This window comes from Haematobia irritans, chromosome 4 (genome assembly GCF_050003625.1).
Source record: "Haematobia irritans isolate KBUSLIRL chromosome 4, ASM5000362v1, whole genome shotgun sequence".
Classification (NCBI taxonomy): domain Eukaryota; kingdom Metazoa; phylum Arthropoda; class Insecta; order Diptera; family Muscidae; genus Haematobia; species Haematobia irritans.
This window is the reverse complement of record NC_134400.1, coordinates 42,055,755-42,076,888: the sequence shown is the minus strand read 5'-3', so window position 1 is coordinate 42,076,888 and position 21,134 is coordinate 42,055,755. Positions and strand designations below refer to the sequence as shown.

At 28.8% G+C, this 21,134-nt stretch overlaps 1 protein-coding gene across 2 annotated transcripts in view; it reads left to right on the top strand.

The window, feature by feature from the left end:
* The window catches only part of loaf (low-density lipoprotein receptor domain containing lost and found), a 242,989-nt gene that overhangs the window by 26,186 nt on the left and 195,669 nt on the right, over nt 1–21,134 (top strand). For both annotated transcript variants that reach the window (XM_075305963.1, XM_075305964.1), the window contains exon 2: nt 8,367–9,313. In XM_075305963.1, the coding sequence (XP_075162078.1) occupies nt 8,677–9,313 (637 nt within the window). In that variant the 5' untranslated portion in view covers nt 8,367–8,676. The remainder of the gene's footprint in view (nt 1–8,366; nt 9,314–21,134) is intronic.

Here is a 21,134-nt window from a genome sequence, read left to right as displayed (position 1 = left end):
TATAAAATTTTTTCCTTCAAACTACAAAATTTTCTTTAAAAACTTAAAAAAATTAATTATGTCTAATAAAATTTATTACATTTCCCAGCAAACAAATTTGGAAGTTCTTCTAAGGGCACAACTTTAAAGCACTTCGAAAAATGTCCTCCTAAAGAAGTTATTTATTTTAGCTGCACAGGAAGTTCTTTTAATTCAGATTTTTATAACTCGCTTTTTTTCATATTTTTAATGGAAAATTTAAAATTTTTTGTTTCAAATAGGCTAAAAATAGATTAAGAATTAATAAAATGGTAAAAATTGTTTAACATTTTCTGAAAAAAATGTCAAATCCATTCTAGAAAAATTGCGAATTTTTGAAAATATTTGATGCCAAACATTCCATACAAGTGTAAGAATGCATTAAAACTCATAAAAAAATTTGTCAAAATATCACAAAATTTCTTAATTCACATCCAAAACACTTAATTCGCATCATACCTTAAGAAATGATGCAAATCCAGTGCAACGGCTGTTAAAATGGTGGACATCCGTCCTATGACAAGCCCATGTTAAATTCATCGCTTCTGCGCCAATTTTGCACCACTTCCAGATCCAAAAATAACATTTTCACTACTTTTTTGGCGACGCTTTTTTTTGTGGGTTGTCGAAAAATATTTACTTATTTTTGTGATATCGGCATGATGCCATCGTTTGTAATACTGTTTACACAGAAAAAATATCACCAAAATATTTCCAATTAAAAAGTTAATTGAAGTTGGAAATTTTTTCAATTAATAAATTAATTGATAAATTAATTGATACAATTTTTAATTAAAAATGTATTTCAAACAATCATTTGTTAATCCAAATAAAAACTCTAAGCCATTCAGAAAGTAATTGAAAATAGTTACCTCTTTTGTATCCTCCACCATAGGATGGGGGGTATATTAACTTTGTCATTCCGTTTGTGACACATCGACATATTGCTCTAAGACACCATAAAGTATATATATTCTGGGTCGTGGTGAAATTCTGAGTTGATCTGAGCATGTCCGTCCGTCCGTCCGTCTGTTGAAATCACGCTAACTTCCGAACGAAACAAGCTACAGACTTGAAACTTGGCACAAGTAGTTGTTATTGATGTAGATCGGATGGTATTGCAAATGGGCCATATCGGTCCACTTTTACGTATAGCCCCCATATAAACGGACCCCCAAATTTGGCTTGCAGACCCTCTAAGAGAAGCAAATTTCATCCGATCCGGCTGAAATTTGGTACATGGTATTGTTATATGTTCTCTAACAACCATGCAAAAATTGGTCCACATCGGTCCATAATTATATATAGCCCCCATATAAACCGATCCCCCGGTTAGGCTTGCGGAGCCTCTAAGAAACGAAAATTTCATCCGATCCGGCTGAAATTTGATACATGGTGTTGGTATATGTTCTCTAATGACCATGCAAAAATTGGTCCATATCGGTCCATAATTATATATAGCCCCCATATAAATCGATTCCCATATTTGTCCTCCGGAGCCTCTTGGAGGAGCAAAATTCATCCGATCCGGTTGAAATTTTGAACATGGTGTTAGAATGTCGTCTCTAACAAACACGCAAGAATTGGTCCATATCGGTCCATAATTATATATAGTCCCCATATAAACCGTTCCCCAGATTTGATCTCCGGAGCCTCTTGGAGGAACAAAATTCATCCGATCCGGTTGAAATTTGCAACGTGGTGTTAGTATAAGGCCGCTAATATCCATTCCAAAATTGGGCCATATCGGTCTATAGTTATATATAGCCGATCCCCAATCACACAAAAATTGGTCCATATCGGTTCATATTCATGGTTGCCACTCGAGCCAAAAATAATCTACCAAAATTTTATTTTTACGGAAAACATTGTCAAAATATTATTTCTATAGAAAATTTTGTCAAAATTTTATTTCTATAGGAAATTTTGTAAAAATTTTATTTCTATAGAAATTTTGTAAAAATTTTATTTCCATAGACAATTTTTTTCCAAATTTTATTTCTATTGAAATTTTTATCCAAATTTTACTTCTATAGAAAATGTTGTCAAAATTTTATTTCTATAGAAACTTTAAACTTAATTATATACGTATTTAATCGGCCTTGGTTAGTTTAATATATACTACGTATGGACTACCTTGTAATTTAGAAGACGATGTTAGGAAGTTTTAAGATACCTTGCCATCGGCAAGTGTTACCGCATCCCAAGTAATTCGATTGTGGATGACAGTCTTCAGTAGAAGTTTCTACGCAATCCATGGTGGAGGGTACATAAGCTTCGGCCTGGCCGAACTTACGGCAGTTTATACTTGTTAATTAATAAATTAAAAAAAAAAATTAAAAAAATTTTCTGAAAATTTTATTTCTATCGAAATTATTCTGAAAATTTTATTTCTGTAGAACATTTTCTGAAATTTTTATTTCTATAGAAAATTTTCTGAAAATGTTATTAATATAGAAAATTTTATTTCTATAAAAAATTGTGTCAAAATTTTATTTTTATAGAAAATTTTCTGAAATTTTTATTTCTATAGAAAATTTTCTGAAAAAAATTATTTCTATAGACAATTTAGTCAAAATTTTATTTCTATAGAAAATTTTCTGAAAAATTTATTTCTATAGAACATTTTCTGAAAATTTTATTTCTATAGACAATTTAGTCAACATTTTATTTCTATAGAAAATTTTCTGAACATTTTATTTCTATAGAAAATTTGGTCTAAAATTTATTGCTATAGAAAATTTTGTCAAACTTTTATACAATTTATAAAATTTTTTCCTTCAAACTACAAAATTTTCTTTAAAAACTTAAAAAAATTAATTATGTCTAATAAAATTTATTAAATTTCCCAGCAAACAAATTTGGAAGTTCTTCTAAGGGCACAACTTTAAAGCACTTCGAAAAATGTCCTCCTAAAGAAGTTATTTATTTTAGCTGCACAGGAAGTTCTTTTAATTCAGATTTTTATAACTCGCTTTTTTCATATTTTTAATGGAAAATTTAAAATTTTTTGTTTCAAATAGGCTAAAAATAGATTAAGAATTAATAAAATGGTAAAAATTGTTTAACATTTTCTGAAAAAAATGTCAAATCCATTCTAGAAAAATTGCGAATTTTTTAAAATATTTGATGCCAAACATTCCATACAAGTGTAAGAATGCATTAAAACTCATAAAAAAATTTGTCAAAATATCACAAAATTTCTTAATTCACATCCAAAACACTGAATTCGCATCACACCTTAAGAAGTGATGCAAATCCAGTGCAACGGCTGTTAAAATGGTGGACATCCGTCCTATGACAAGCCAATGTTAAATTCATCGCTTTTGCGCCAATTTTGCACCACTTCCGGATCCAAAAAGAACATTTTCACTACTTTTTTGGCGACGCTTTTTTTTGTGGGCTGTCGAAAAATATTTACTTATTTTTGTGATATCGGCGTGATGTCATCGTTTGTAATACTGTTTACACAGAAAAAATATCACCAAAATATTTCCAATTAAAAAGTTAATTGAAGTTGAAAATTTTTTCAATTAATAAATTAATTGATACAATTAACTTTTTAAGCATGATAGAAACATTAAGTTAATTAAGTCAATGATTGAAAATTTTAAAATTTTTAATTAAAAAATTAATTGATACAATTAACTTTTTAATCAAATTCGGAAGACTAATTCAGTTAAAACAAGTATATACAGCACTAAATTCGGCCGGGCCGAATCTTAAATACCCACCACCATGAACCAAATATTAGGGTTTCCTTTGAAATTTCAGGAGGGCTTGAGGACTTGAGGACACTTCCCGAAGATAAATTTAAAGATTTCTCCTATGAGGACTATATCAGATTCTGGATTTATAAGAACCATTTTTGTTTGAGTTTTAGAGGAATCAGTAACATCTCTTGTAAGTATGCAAGAAAATTATAAAATAACGTCTTGATTTGAAATCTTACATCTGTAGAAGTAAAATCTGGAAATTTTACATTGAGTTTCAAGCAATTTTCATGATCAGTGTGCCTTCTACACCATCAAGAAGTGAAGTCGGTCTATATGGAGGCATTACCAAATGGACCGATAAAAACTTAATCCGACACACGTTTTTGTGAGCCTAAAATACCAGAATATTTACAATTTCAGGCAAATCAGATAAAAACTACGGTTTCTAGAAACCCAAGGAGTTAAATCGGGAGATCGTTCTTATGGGGGCTATACTAATATATGGACCGATACTCACCGTTTTCGGCACAGCTCTTTGTGATCCGAAAATACCTCTAGATTTCCAATTTCAGGCAAATAGGATAAAAACTTCGGATTCTAGAAGCCCAAGAAGTAAAATCGGGAAATCGGTCTATATGGGGGCTATACCAAAATATGGACCGATACTCACCATTTTCGGCACACCTCTTTATGGTCCTAAAATACCTCTAGATTTCCAATTTCAGACAAATTGGATAAAAACTACGGTTTCTATAAGCCCAAGACCCCAAATCGGGAGGTCGTTTTATATGGGGACCATACCAAAACATGGACCGATACTCACAATTTTTGGCACACGTATTTGTGGTCCTACAATACCTCTAGATTTCCAATTTCAGGTAAATTGAATAAAAACTGCGGTTTCTATAATCCCAAGAAGTAAAATCGGGAGATCGGTCTATATTTGGGGCTATACCAAAACATGGACCGATAATCACCATTTTTGGCACACCTCTTTATGGTCATAAAATACCTCTAGGTTTCAAATTTCAGGCAAATTGGATAAAAACTACGATTTCTATAAGCCCAAGACCCCAAATCGGGAGGTCGGTTTATATGGGGACTATATCAAAACCTGGACCGATATAGCCCATCTTCGAACTTGACCTGCCTGCAGACAAAAGACGAGTTTGTGCAAAATTTCAGCATGATTGCTTCATTATTGAAGACTGTAGCGTGATTACAACAGACAGACAGACAGACAGACAGACGGACATCGTTATATCGTCTTAGAATTTCTCCCTGATCAAGAATATATATACTTTATATAGTCGGCAATCGATATTTCGATGTGTTACAAACGGAATGACAAACTTATTATACCCCCGTCACCATTCTATGGTGGTGGGTGCAAAAAGTGCTGATTTTTTTTAATTTTTAATTAAAAATGTATTTCAAACAATCATTTGTTAATCCAAATAAAAACTCTAAGCCAATTCAGAAAGTAATTGAAAATAGTTACCTTTTTTATACCCTCCACCATAGGATGGGGGGTATATTAACTTTGTCATTCCGTTTGTAACACATCGAAATATTGCTCTAAGACCCCATAAAGTATATATATTCTGGGTCGTGGTGAAATTCTGAGTCGATCTGAGCATGTCCGTCCGTCTGTTGAAATCACGCTAACTTCCGAACGAAACAAGCTATCGACTTGAAACTTGGCACAAGTAGTTGTTATTGATGTAGGTCGGATGGTATTGCAAATGGGCCATATCGGTCCACTTTTACGTATAGCCCCCATATAAACGGACCCCCAAATTTGGCTTGCAGACCCTCTAAGAGAAGCAAATTTCATCCGATCCGGCTGAAATTTGGTACATGGTGATAGTATATGGTCTCTAACAACCATGCAAAAATTAGTCCACATCGGTCCATAATTATATATAGCCCCCATATAAACCGATCCCCCGATTTGGCTTGCGAAGCCTCTAAGAGAAGCAAATTTCATCCGATCCGGCTGAAATTTGGTACATGGTATTGTTATATGTTCTCTAACAACCATGCAAAAATTGGTCCACATCGGTCCATAATTATATATAGCCCCCATATAAACCGATCCCCCGGTTAGGCTTGCGGAGCATCTAAGAAACGAAAATTTCATCCGATCCGGCTGAAATTTGATACATGGTGTTGGTATATGTTCTCTAATGACCATGCAAAAATTGGTCCATATCGGTCCATAATTATATATAGCCCCCATATAAATCGATTCCCAGATTTGTCCTCCGGAGCCTCTTGGAGGAGCAAAATTCATCCGATCCGGTTGAAATTTTGAACATGGTGTTAGAATGTCGTCTCTAACAAACACGCAAGAATTGGTCCATATCGGTCCATAATTATATATAGTCCCCATATAAACCGTTCCCCAGATTTGATCTCCGGAGCCTCTTGGAGGAACAAAATTCATCCGATCCGGTTGAAATTTGCAACGTGGTGTTAGTATAAGGCCGCTAATATCCATTCCAAAATTGGGCCATATCTGTCTATAGTTATATATAGCCGATCCCCAATCACACAAAAATTGGTCCATATCGGTTCATATTCATGGTTGCCACTCGAGCCAAAAATAATCTACCAAAATTTTATTTTTATGGAAAACATTGTCAAAATGTTATTTCTATAGAAAATTTTGTCAAAATTTTATTTCTATAGGAAATTTTGTAAAAATTTTATTTCTATAGAAATTTTGTAAAAATTTTATTTCTATAGACAATTTTTTTCCAAATTTTATTTCTATTGAAATTTTTTTCCAAATTTTACTTCTATAGAAAAAATTGTCAAAATTTTATTTCTATAGAAACTTTAAACTTAATTATATACGTATTTAATCGGCCTTGGTTAGTTTAATATATACTACGTATGGACTACCTTGTAATTTAGAAGACGATGTTAGGAAGGTTTAAGATACCTTGCCATCGGCAAGTGTTACCGCATCCTAAGTAATTCGATTGTGGATGACAGTCTTCAGTAGAAGTTTCTACGCAATCCATGGTGGAGGGTACATAAGCTTCGGCCTGGCCGAACTTACGGCCGTTTATACTTGTTAATTAATAAATTAATTGAGGTTTGCAATCAACATCAATTAAATTTTTAATTATTTGAAATTTGCTGAAAAAAATCAATTAATGTTTTAATCAAGATTTTTTTTATGCCCAATTAAAACTGTGATTGATACTATCATTTTCGTGATTGAAGACATTTCAATTAAAAAATTAATTGGGTCAATTAATTTGGTGATTGAATCAGAAAAAAATTTTTGTGTGTAGTTAAAATATTCTATACATTTTCAAAATTTTCTAAAATTAACCAAAAGTTTTCTTCCTGGTGGGTTCACTGTTTTTCAGTGTATAGAAAATTTTGTCAAAATTTTATTTCTATAGAAAATTTTGACAACATTTTTCAACAGAAATATCAATAGAAAATTTTCTTAAAATTTTATTTTTATAGAAAATTTTTTTAAAATTGTACTTTTATAGAAAATTTTCTTAAAATTTTACTTTTATAGAAAATTTTAACAAAATTTGATTTCTATAGTAAATTTTCTGAAAATTTTACTTTTATAGAAAATTTTAACAAAATTTGATTTCAATAGAAAATTTTATCAAAATTTTATTTCTATAGACAATTTTTTCAAAATTTTGTCTATATTTTATTTCTATAGAAAATTTACTGAACATTTTATTTCCAAAAAAAAATTATTTCGATAGAAAATTTTGTCAAAAATATATTTCTATGGAAAATTTTCTGAAAATTTTATTTCTATAGGAAATTGTGTCAAAATTGTATTTCTATAGAAAATTTTCTCAACATTTTATTTCTATATTAAACTTTCTGAAAATTTTATTTCTATAGAAAATTTTCTGAAAATTTTACTTTTATAGAAAATTTTAACAAAATTTGATTTCTATAGAAAATTTTATCAAAATTTTATTTCTATAAACAATTTTTTCAAAATTTTATCTCTATAGAAAATTTTGTCTAAATTTTATTTCTATAGAAAATTTACTGAAAGTTTTATTTCTATAAACATTTTATTTCGATAGAAAATTTTGTTAAAAATATATTTCTATGGAAAATTTTCTGAAAATGTTATTTCTATAGAATATTTTCTCAAAATTTTATTTCTATAGAACATTTTCTCAAAATTTTATTTCTATAGTAAATTTTCTAAAAATTTTATTTCTATAGAAAATTTTCTGAAAAATTATTTCTATAGAAAGTTTTCTGAAAATTTTATTTCTATAGAAAATTTTATGTTTATAGAAAATTTTCTGAAAATGTTATTTCTATAGAAAATTTTGGTGACATTTTATTTTAATAGATTTTTTAATAGAAGATTTTAACTCTTTATTTTTTTATTTCTTTAGAAAATTTTGTATTGATTATTATTTTCCTATGTGATATCTCTTCTATTAAATATAATATGTGAAAATCCTTTATTTATGAGAATTTATGTACAATTCTTAAGGGCTATAAATTTCTTTACTCTTTATTAATTTCGAAAATCCATTTTTCCCCTTCTACTAAGGTTATTAAATTTCGTTTTATTTATTTATCATCATCCTTCTTTTTCACGTTTCTTTTTTGCAGACCTCTTACAGGAGTCCTAACATAGTGAAAAAAAAAATCAATTAAAACAACAATTATTTTACTCGCAGAAACTCACAAACTCTCATCTGGCTTACACAAAAACACAGACTTTTGAAAATTATGTTTAATTGCTAAACAATGATGAAAATCCCCAGAGGAAAGTATCAGCCACAAGAAACTAAGGACCTTCGATACCACCATAGATATCCCAAGGAAAGTGGGAAGGTAAACAACTAAAGAGAAAGAGGAAGGGGTCGAAAATTTTTGAGGTTTGTAAGAACGGCGGCATCACAATACAAACATAAGGAATATGTTGCAACCGACATCCTGTGGCCCGGGGCCACCGGACAAAATTGTTCAAGTGAATGCTAAGGAGTTGCATGATAACGTTAATGATATGATGGCAATCTTAGCACTGGCAAATGGCAATAGCCTGGACTCTAAAGAAAGTCAAGAAAAGGATGCCCATGAAACAGGTGTTCTCAGCATTGAATGCAGCAACGATAACTTTGAAATTCTGGCAAAAAATGAAAAATTCCATTCTACAATGATTCACGTTACCACCAAACCCCCTAAAAGCCATAAAAACAATAACAACAATAATGCCAACAATAACAACAATAACAACTGCCATTTAAAAACTCAAAATTTGTATTCGAATAAAACAAGGGCAGTGGCAAATTGTTTGTCAAAAAATCTCACCTCCATCCCACAGAAGTCAGCAATGGCAAAGCAAGTGTCAATGGATATGTTCTCGTCGTCCTCGTCATCATCGTGGTCGTCACAACGTTCCACGGCATTTGTGACAATGATGAATAGAGCCTGGAGTAGCATTGGCATTACCTTGCATTCACTATACTCATCCAAATGGATTTTGTTGTATCTAATGGTGGTGGCCATTGTGACTCAAGGCCCACATAATGTGGCGGCAGAGAAGAGTAAACATTGTAAGTATAATAAATTCAAATAATTAAATTTATACACACATCCACATACGAGTATGTATGTATGTATTTATGTATATTGTAGATTTTATTTATACCATGAAAAGGAAAAAAATTTAAATTGAAAATCGTGAAAAAAACGCAAACGAATTACTTCAAATCAGAGGAAAAGTGGACGGCCCTCAGCCGTTCTATAGAAAAAGTTTGGAAATTTTTTTCTATAGATATAAAATTTTTGTTGTTTTTGACTTCAGCTTAAAACAATGCATTGACTAAACTACAAGTGTAGCTTAACCAACAGAGGGAAAGTATGCTTGTCAAATTTATTTGGGCAAAGCCCTATAGACTGCAAGATGGTTGGATGTACTACCCTTGTAGTTTAGTCAATGCATGGTTTTAAGCTGAAATCAAAAACAACAATAATGATTGAAGAGAAACCAACAATAACAAACAAAACAAATAAAATTTTGACACCATTTTCTATAGAAATAAAATTGTGACAAAATTTTAAGAAAAAAGCTGGTTCTATAAATTTTCTATAGAAATAAAATTGTGAAAAAACTTATATAAAAATAAAAATTTGCCAAAATTTTCTATAGAAAATATTTTTCTATAGAAATAAAATTTTAAGAAAAAAGCTGGTTCTATAAACTTTCTATAGAAATAAAATTGTGAAAAAAATTATATAAAAATAAAAATTTGCCAAAATTTTCTATAGAAATAAAATTTTCAGAAAATTTTCTAGAGAAATATTTATTTAGAAAATTTCTATAGAAATAAAATTTCAAGCAAAAAGCTGTTTCTATAAATTTTCTATAGAAATAAAATTGTGAAAAAAATTATATAAAAATAAAAATTTGCCAAAATTTTCTATAGAAATAAAATTTTCAGAAAATTTTCTAGAGAAATATTTATTTAGAACATATTGTCAAAATTTTATTTCTATAGAAAATTTTGTCAAAATTTTATTTCTATAGAAAATTTTGACAAAATTTAAATTTAAATTTGACAAAAATAAAATTTCGACAAAATTTTCTAAATAAATAAAATTTTGAGAAAAAAAAATGTAGAAATAAGTCGGACACACTTGTTCTGCTTTCAACGAATCTTTATTTCAGACTAACTGTTTTATATTCATGTATATTCATGGGTACATAATTACAAATGAAGGATAGTAATGTATTGATGATAAATGTCATTAAAGGCAATTCAATTACAACGATATGATGTGTTTAGAGAGTAATGAAAAACCGAATCGACTTTGCGTCTCTAACACCTCCCCTCAAAGTCGTGAGGCAGCAATGGATTGAGCGCTGGTCATACCGAAACTGTGGATGTGTTTAAAGTGTTTATTTGCTCCCAAACTTTTGGTAAGAACGTCGGCTTCCATATCCTCAGTGGGTTTATAGTGTAGTTGAATATATCCTTTACGTTGTGTTTGATACAAAAATTGATGTCGAACATCTATATGCTTTGTTCGAGAATGATGTGCATTTGACTGAATTAATTTCTGTGCACTCTGGCTGTCATTAAAAATTGTTATATTGTCTATTGGAAAACCAATTTCATTCAAAATGCGTCTGAGGTAGAGTGCTTCTTTTGTTGCTTCAGTTATGGCCAAAAATTCTGCTTCAGTGCTGGACAGTGCCACTGAGCGTTGCTTGCGAGCTTCCCACGATATCAAACTACCACTAAGTACAAATGCATATCCAGAATACGACTTTCGATCACTCAAATTGTTTCCCCAATCTGCATCTACAACACCGTAAATATTTGAGGAATTTTTCCGATACAAAAGTCCATAATCTGCTGTTCCGTTGAGATATCGTAAAACTCTCTTGGCAGCTTGCCAATGTTCTGTGCTGTAATTGCTATTAAACTGGCTTAAATAATTCACTGGGTACGCTATGTCGGGCCTAGTTGAAACGGCTAGGTACATCATGGCACCGATCAGGCTTTGGTATGGATATTTACTCATTATGTTTTGATCAGGTTTTTGTCTATCCAATTTACAATTTTGATCTAAAGGGGTTTTTGCTGGTTTTGAATTTTCCATTTTAAATCGCTTTAGTATTGAATTCACGTAGCTCTTTTGATTTAGAAAAATATAGTTTTCTTTTAAATTTTGTGAAAATTCGATACCTAAAATCTTCGTAGCTTTTCCCATGTCTTTCATTTCGAAAGATTCTGCTAATGATTTCTTAAGTTTTTCACGCCATTTATCATCATTTGTTGCGATAAGCAAATCATCTACATAAATAGTAATTAGCATAATTTTATTACCTTTTTTGTTATAAAATAAGCATGGATCTTGTTGAGATGATTTGAGTCCTAATTGAAGCATTTTATCTGTTAATTTTTTATACCATTGAAGTCCAGATTGTCGTAGGCCGTATAGAGCTTTTACTAATTTACATACTGGTCTCTTTGCTTTGTTTAAATCATCTATCCGTTTCTTCGATAAACTTTTTGCTTGTTTCCACTTTTTCACATTCGTTCCTATTTGTTTATCTTTCTTTATTTGTTCTAAAAAAGTGGGGAGAAAATCAGGTATTTCAGTGTAAATATTCTCATCCAAATCCCCGTTAAGATACGCTGTCACAAAATCCATTTGGTGAATTTCTAAATCTCTTTGAGCTGCAATAGCAGATACCAGTCGTATTGTTGACGCACGAACTACAGGGGAATACGTATTTGTAAAATCCTCTCCTGGCCTCTGGGAGTAGCCCTTCGCAACCAATCTCACTTTCTTCTTGTTGTTTTCTTTTGTTCTAAATACCAATCTATTACCTATCACTTGCTTTTCTGATGGTCTTTCAACAATCTCCCAAGTGCCATTGATCAGCTGGGCTATGTATTCGTCCTCTATTGCTGTTTGCCATTCCTTGCTTTCTTCACTGTTCATAGCTTCGCTAAAAGTCAACGGGTCTCCGGCTAATGCTGCATTCGCATATTCACAGTCTTTGAATTCGTCTTCATTTTCATCTTGGTCTCTTTCATTCTCTTCATTATTATTTTGCGTATTTGTTTTGGCACTTATTTTCCTTGGCCGACCTCTTGCACCTGTTCTCAATATTCTTGGTCTTCCTTTACTTACTTTTGGTGCTCCATCAACTAAATCACTACCAGTTCCGTTTTCTCCATTTTCTATTATTTCATCCTCGTCCTCTTTCGATTCAACTTCGTCTTCACTTTCAATTGTTATTTTGCCTTCTCCTTCACTCTCTGGTTCTAATTCCATATCTTCGATTACGTCGATGGGAGGTGAAATTAAAATATTGTCAGTGTTCTCGTTGATGAATTTTACGTCTCGGCTGATGATTACCCTTCGTCTCCACTCTGACCACATTCTATACGCTTTTGCCTCATTTGAGTAACCTACGAGAATGCATTCCTCTGATCGGGAATCTAGTTTATTATTGGATTTGTCTTTAATCAATACGTATGCCTTCGTTCCAAATGGCCTCATATGTTTCAATGATGGTTTCTTACCGGTCCACAATGTGTAAGGCAAATCTCCATTTAATGATTTTGTAGGGCATCTGTTTCGGATGTAGCAAGATGTGTTAATGGCTTCGGCCCAAAAAATTTGAGGTACACCGGCTTGCTTAAGAAGACATCTGGCCATTTCCAGTAGAGTGCGATTTTTTCGTTCAGCAATCCCGTTTTGCTGCGGGGTATGGGGGACGGTCAAACGTCGTTGGATACCAGCCTCCATCAAAAATTTATTAAATGGTCCACTCAGGTATTCCCTTCCATTATCGGTTTGTAGGAATTTTATTTTCATACCTGTAAAATTTTCAGCAGAATTCTTAAAATTTTTAAATGCATCGAAAACATCAGATTTGTGTTTTAAAAAGAAAACTTCGCAATAGCGGGAAAAGTCGTCAATAAATGTGACGAAATAACGATATTGTGAGTGAGAGGCTACTGGTAGGGGTCCACAAATGTCACTATGTACAATCTCCAATACGCTATTTGCATAAATACCTTTGTTTTTCTTAAATGGATTTTGAGCTTGCTTTTCGCTGAGACAGATTGTACATGGTGACAATTTGGTGCCAATTTTTATGTCAACTCCGTGAGCTTTTTGTGATGTTGCGAGTGCTTTTAAATCACTTTCATTTAAGTGACCGAGTCGTCTATGCCATAAATCCATTTCATTCAAATCATTGTCCTTTGCAACGTTCACCATGTCTTTTGAATTCTTTTTGTAATATAAATTTCCAATTCTGTTTGCTTTGCAAATTATTTTATTTTTCTCAACAATGAGTGCTTCGTTTTTAGTGAATCGTACCTCATAGCCTTTATCCGCCAATTTCGATATGGACATCAAGTTGGTACGAAGGTCTTTTACGTACATAACATCTTTGACATTAAAATTGTACTCACGATTATCCTCCATAAAGTTCAATTTAATATCTCCAATTCCAGAAATTTCGCTTGTCTGTCCATTTGCTAGACACAGTGTTCTTTTTATTTTCTTCATGTTGTAAAATTCTTTGAAATTAGAGCTCATATGAGACGTACAGCCACTGTCCAAGCACCAGCTGTTTTCAACGTCGACGCAACTAAATGCAGCATCTGTGCAATTAAATAATGACTTTTCGGTGTTAAAATCTTTCTCCTTATGGTAATTGCTATATTGTTTTGCTTTGCAATTGACAGCATAGTGCCCCAACCTACCACACTTGAAACAGCTTTGGTTTTGTTTTTTATTTTTTCTTTTGTTGATCCACTTTGACTCTCTTTGGGGTCGGTTGCAATTACTGTTCCCATTACCTCCCACATACAATGCACTTTGACTCTCTCGCTCTGATTTGACTTTTCTCGATTCGTCTTCTTCCATTATCTTTACTCTTAAAAGTTCGGGTGATGGTAACTCATCTCTTGTTTCAAGAGCGCATCTAAACGTTTCGAAAGAGTCTGGTAAACTGTATAAGAGAAGTATGGCCAATAAATCATCGCCTATCTCAACATTTATTTCTTTCAACTGTCCTACGGCTTCGAAAAAATCATTAAGGTGATCACGTGCGTTGTCTCCCTCTTTCATACGTGCCAATGCAACACGTTTTAATAACGTCGCCTTTCTTGCAGGGCCTTTTGATTGAAATGTAGATTTTAATTTCTCCCACATTTCTTTAGATGTGCCGCACTTAGATATTAATCCCAACTCAGAAGGAGCAATAGACAGCATAATTTCAGCACACGCTTTTTGGTCTTTTGATATCCATTTTGTATCAATTGCTGTTGGTGTCTCTTCTTGGACGAAATTCCATAAATCGGCTTTTATTAAAATAGCTTTCATCTGCAGCTTCCACGTATCATAATTATTAGCGCTTAGTGGCTCAATTCTCACTCCGTTATTAGACATGGCTTCCAGAAAAAAAAAAATTGTTTTTTTTTTTAATTAGACAACCAAATCAATTGAGTTACTGAAATATATGGGATCCGGGCCCACAACCTGTAGAAATAAGTCGGACACACTTGTTCTGCTTTCAACGAATCTTTATTTCAGACTAACTGTTTTATATTCATGTATATTCATGGGTACATAATTACAAATGAAGGATAGTAATGTATTGATGATAAATGTCATTAAAGGCAATTCAATTACAACGATATGATGTGTTTAGAGAGTAATGAAAAACCGAATCGACTTTGCGTCTCTAACAAAAAATCTATAGAAATAACATTATGACACAATTTTCTAAAGAAATAAAATTTTGACAAACTTTTCTATAGAAATACAATTTTGACAATATTTTCTATAAAAATACAATTTTGACAAAATTCTTCATAGAAAAAAAATTTCTAAAGAAATCAAACAAATTTACAAAACTTCCTATAGAAATAAAATTTTCAGAAAATTTTGTATAGAAATAAAATTTTGACAAAATTTTCTATAGAAATAAAATTTTCAGAAAATTTGGATATAGATATAAAATTATGACACAATTTTTTATAGAAATAAAATTTTGACAAAAATTTTCTATAGAAATAAACTATTGGCAAAATTTTCTATAGAAATAAAATTTTGACAAAATTTTCTAAAGAAATAAAATTTTGACAAACTTTTCTATAGAAATACAATTTTGACAATATTTTCTATAAAAATACAATTTTGACAAAATTCTTCATAGAAAAAAAATTTCTAAAGAAATCAAACAAATTTACAAAACTTCCTATAGAAATAAAATTTTCAGAAAATTTTGTATAGAAATAAAATTTTGACAAAATTTTCTATAGAAATAAAATTTTCAGAAAATTTGGATATAGATATAAAATTATGACACAATTTTTTATAGAAATAAAATTTTGACAAAAATTTTCTATAGAAATAAACTATTGGCAAAATTTTCTATAGAAATAAAATTTTGACAAAATTTTCTATAGAAATAAAATTTTGACAAAATTTTCTATAGAAATACAAAATTTTCTATAGAAATAAAATTTTGACAAAATATTCTATAGAAATAAAATTTCAAAAAAAAATTATATAAAAAAAAAAAAATTTGCCAAAATTTTCTATAGAAATAAAATTTTCAGAAAATTTTCTAGAGAAATATTTATTTAGAACATATTGTCAAAATTTTATTTCTATAGAAAATTTTGTCAAAATTTTATTTCTATAGAAAATTTTGACAAAATTTAAATTTAAATTTGACAAAAATAAAATTTCGACAAAATTTTCTAAATAAATAAAATTTTGAGAAAAAAAAAATCTATAGAAATAACATTATGACACAATTTTCTAAAGAAATAAAATTTTGACAAACTTTTCTATAGAAATACAATTTTGACAATATTTTCTATAAAAATACAATTTTGACAAAATTCTTCATAGAAAAAAAATTTCTAAAGAAATCAAACAAATTTACAAAACTTCCTATAGAAATAAAATTTTCAGAAAATTTTGTATAGAAATAAAATTTTGACACAATTTTCTATAGAAATAAAATTTTGACAAAATTTTCTATAGAAATAAAATTTTCAGAAAATTTGGATATAGATATAAAATTATGACACAATTTTTTATAGAAATAAAATTTTGACAAAAATTTTCTATAGAAATAAACTATTGGCAAAATTTTCTATAGAAATAAAATTTTGACAAAATTTTCGATAGAAATAAAATTTTGACAAAATTTTCTATAGAAATACAAAATTTTCTATAGAAATAAAATGTTGACAAAATATTCTATAGAAATAAAATTTCAACAAAATTTTCTAAAGAAATACAATTGTTGTTGTTTTTGACTTCAGCTTAAAATCATGCATTGACTAAACTACAAGTGTAGCTTAACCAACAGAGGAAAAGTATGCTTGTCAAATTTATTTGGGCAAAGCCCTATAGACTGCAAGATGGTTGGATGTACTACACCTGTAGTTTAGTCAATGCATGGTTTTAAGCTGAAATCAAAAACAACAATAATGATTGAAGAGAAACCAACAATAACAAACAAAACAAATAAAATTTTGACACCATTTTCTATAGAAATAAAATTGTGACAAAATTTTAAGAAAAAAGCTGGTTCTATAAATTTTCTATAGAAATAAAATTGTGAAAAAAAACTTATATAAAAATAAAAATTTGCCAAAATTTTCTATAGAATAAAATTTTTCTATAGAAATAAAATTTTAAGAAAAAAGCTGGTTCTATAAACTTTCTATAGAAATAAAATTGTGAAAAAAAATATATAAAAATAAAAATTTGCCAAAATTTTCTATAGAAATAAAATTTTCAGAAAATTTTCTAGAGAAATATTTATTTAGAAAATTTCTATAGAAATAAAATTTTAAGCAAAAAGCTGTTTCTATAAATTTTCTATAGAAATAAAATTGTGAAAAAAATTATATAAAAATAAAAATTTGCCAAAATTTTCAGAAAATTTTCTAGAGAAATATTTATTTAGAACATATTGTCAAAATTTTATTTCTATAGAAAATTTTGTCAAAATTTTATTTCTATAGAAAATTTTGACAAAATTTAAATTTAAATTTGACAAAAATAAAATTTCGACAAAATTTTCTAAATAAATAAAATTTTGAGAAAAAAAATCTATAGAAATAACATTATGACACAATTTTCTAAAGAAATAAAATTTTGACAAACTTTTCTATAGAAATACAATTTTGACAATATTTTCTATAAAAATACAATTTTGACAAAATTCTTCATAGAAAAAAAAATTTCTAAAGAAATCAAACAAATTTACAAAACTTCCTTTAGAAATAAAATTTTCAGAAAATTTTGTATAGAAATAAAATTTTGACACAATTTTCTATAGAAATAAAATTTTGACAAAATTTTCTATAGAAATAAAATTTTGGCAAAATTTTCTATAGAAATAAAATTTTGGCAAAATTTTCTATAGAAATAAAATTTTCAGAAAATTTTGTATAGAAATAAAATTTTGACACAATTTTTTATAGAAATAAAATTTTGACAAAATTTTCTATAGAAATAAACTATTGGCAAAATTTTCTATAGAAATAAAATTTTGACAAAATTTTCTATAGAAATAAAATTTTGACAAAATTTTCTATAGAAATACAAAATTTTCTATAGAAATAAAATTTTGACAAAATATTCTATAGAAATAAAATTTCAACAAAATTTTCTATAGAAATACAATTGTTGTTGTTTTTGACTTCAGCTTAAAATCATGCATTGACTAAACTACAAGTGTAGCTTAACCAACAGAGGAAAAGTATGCTTGTCAAATTTATTTGGGCAAAGCCCTATAGACTGCAAGATGGTTGGATGTACTACACCTGTAGTTTAGTCAATGCATGGTTTTAAGCTGAAATCAAAAACAACAATAATGATTGAAGAGAAACCAACAATAACAAACAAAACAAATAAAATTTTGACACCATTTTCTATAGAAATAAAATTGTGACAAAATTTTAAGAAAAAAGCTGGTTCTATAAATTTTCTATAGAAATAAAATTGTGAAAAAACTTATATAAAAATAAAAATTTGCCAAAATTTTCTATAGAATAAAATTTTTCTATAGAAATAAAATTTTAAGAAAAAAGCTGGTTCTATAAACTTTCTATAGAAATAAAATTGTGAAAAAAATTATATAAAAATTAAAATTTGCCAAAATTTTCTATAGAAATAATATTTTCAGAAAATTTTCTAGAGAAATATTTATTTAGAAAATTTCTATAGAAATAAAATTTTAAGCAAAAAGCTGGTTCTATAAATTTTCTATAGAAATAAAATTGTGAAAAAAAATTATATAAAAATAAAAATTTGCCAACATTTTCTATAGAAATAAAATTTTCAGAAAATTTACAATTTTGACAATACTTTCTATAAAAATACAATTTTGGCACAATTCTTCATAGACAAAAAATTTTCTAAAGAAATCAAACAAATTTACAAAACTTCCTACAGAAATAAAGATTTCATAAAATTTTGTATAGAAATAAAATTTTGACACAATTTTCTATAGAAATAAAATTTTGACAAAATTTTCTAAATAAATAAGATTTTTAGAAAAAAAAAATCTATAGAAATAACATTATGACACAATTTTCTAAAGAACTAACATTTTGACAAACTTTTCTATAGAAATAAAATTTTGACAATATTTTCTATAAAAATACAATTTTGACCAAATTCTTCATAGAAAAAATTTTTCTAAAGAAATCAAACAAATTTACAAAACTTCCTATAGAAATAAAATTTTCAGAAAATTTTGTATAGAAATAAAATTTTGACACAATTTTCTATAGAAATAAAATGTTGACAAAATTTTCTATAGAAATAAACTATTGGCAAAATTTTCTATAGAAATAAAATTTTGACAAAATTTTCTATAGAAATAAAATTTTGACAAAATTTTCTATAGAAATAAAATTTTGACAAAATTTTCTATAGAAATAAAATTTTGACAAAATTTTCTATAGTAATAAAATTTTGACAAAATATTCTATAGAAATAAAATTTCAACAAAATTTTCTATAGAAATAAAATTTTGACAAAATTTTCTGTAGCAATAAAATGTTGACAAAATTTTAACTGAAGCATGAAAATCGACTACAAAATAAAATTAGGGGTCAATTTCCGTTTTAACTGAAAAGACCGTGTGGAAACGAATCCTAACTGATGGAAAAAATATAATATAATATCGAAATAAGTGTTTCGGGGTATAATTTAGTCGTCCTCGCCCGACTCTAGATTTTCCTTACTTGTTTCATTAAATACAGTTTAAAGGTAAGCATTATTTTTACACAAGAGCGGTATCATCTTTAAATCACCCAAAAGTACAAAAACAAAGAAAAAATTAAAAGCTCTCGCTCCTCTCTATGATGTCATAATTAAATATGTAATGAGTTTGTGCAAATTATAAAGCTCAAACAATATAAACATTTTATGACATGCCTTTGATGCCGTGACCAATAAATCTGATTGACATGATGAAGGTATGAGAGCTATTGTAATATCTCTATATATGGGGGTCCAATAGTTTCTATAAATATAGGGGCACATTATATGAGACATGTTTTAACAAAGTATATATTCATATATATACATATGTTTAGCCGTATATATATATGAAGATACCCTGTAGGAAATGTCAATAGTGAAACTGTAGTGAATCACTATTGACTATGTCACCAGTACTACTGACAAAGTATACCCCCACACAATATATTTTGCTATAGACATTTAACATATGCTTGTCATTGAAAATCCACTACTGACAATAGAACTACTGACTAGATGGTACTTATGGGACCATATGGAGACATTGGAACTAATGAGTCAGTAGTACTTTATCGTTACTTTAGTCAACACTTTTGGATTTTTTTTTTTGTAAAAGTAAGTTTACTTTTTTGATTTAATTTATATTTTTTATGTTGTGTATTTGCAAAAGATTAACATACAATAAAATCGAATCACACATGGGTCCTATAGCTAGTTCAATAAATAGATCAAGTTGTCCCGTTGTCATCGCTTCCAGCTTTCTTATTTTGTGACATTTATCTGACAATTCTGCACAACTAGAAATAACGACTGAAAATATAAAAATTAATAATATATAATATAATACGTTGCTTAAACAGATTTTACCTATCATACCCGCAAATATCTAGGTTTTCCTTCTTTAAATTAACCAGTAGTTCCTCTGGCCAATTTCTGGTTGATGCTGTTTCGATTAACCACTATTTTAACTCGAAAATTCTAATTTCTGTTTGTCCTATCCATCAAAGATGCAATAAAATGTCCTCCGAACTCTGCACAGGCTCACTGTCCTCTCCGAAGTTTTTTTTTGCGATATTTATATTCGATTGTTTTTTCACTAGTCTTTTTAAATTTCTTTTGCTCATATTTTTTTTTACAGCTGTCAAAAATGTCTACCAAGTGTAGACAATTTGTTGAATATGTCACCATAATAGTTGAGAAAAGTGGTGACTTTGAGACATTAGACCCCAGTCTTCCTACAGGGTTCCTACAGGGTAGAAACAAATATCAATACCAATACATACATATGTATTAGGCTAGTTCTTAACAGGAGATTAAATTTTGTTTGACAAAAAGCACATTTTTTCAAACAGCAACAATTTTTTGTAGACAATTGTCGAAATTTTATTTCTATAGAGAATTTTGTCAACATTTTATTTCTCTAAAAAATTTTGTCAAAATTTTATTTCTCTAAAAAATTTTGTCAAAATTTTATTTCTCTAAAAAATTTTATCAAAATTTTATTTCTCTAAAAAATTTTGTCAAAATTTTATTTCTCTAAAAAATTTTATCAAAATTTTATTTCTCTAGAAAATTTTGTCAAAATTTTATTTCTATAGA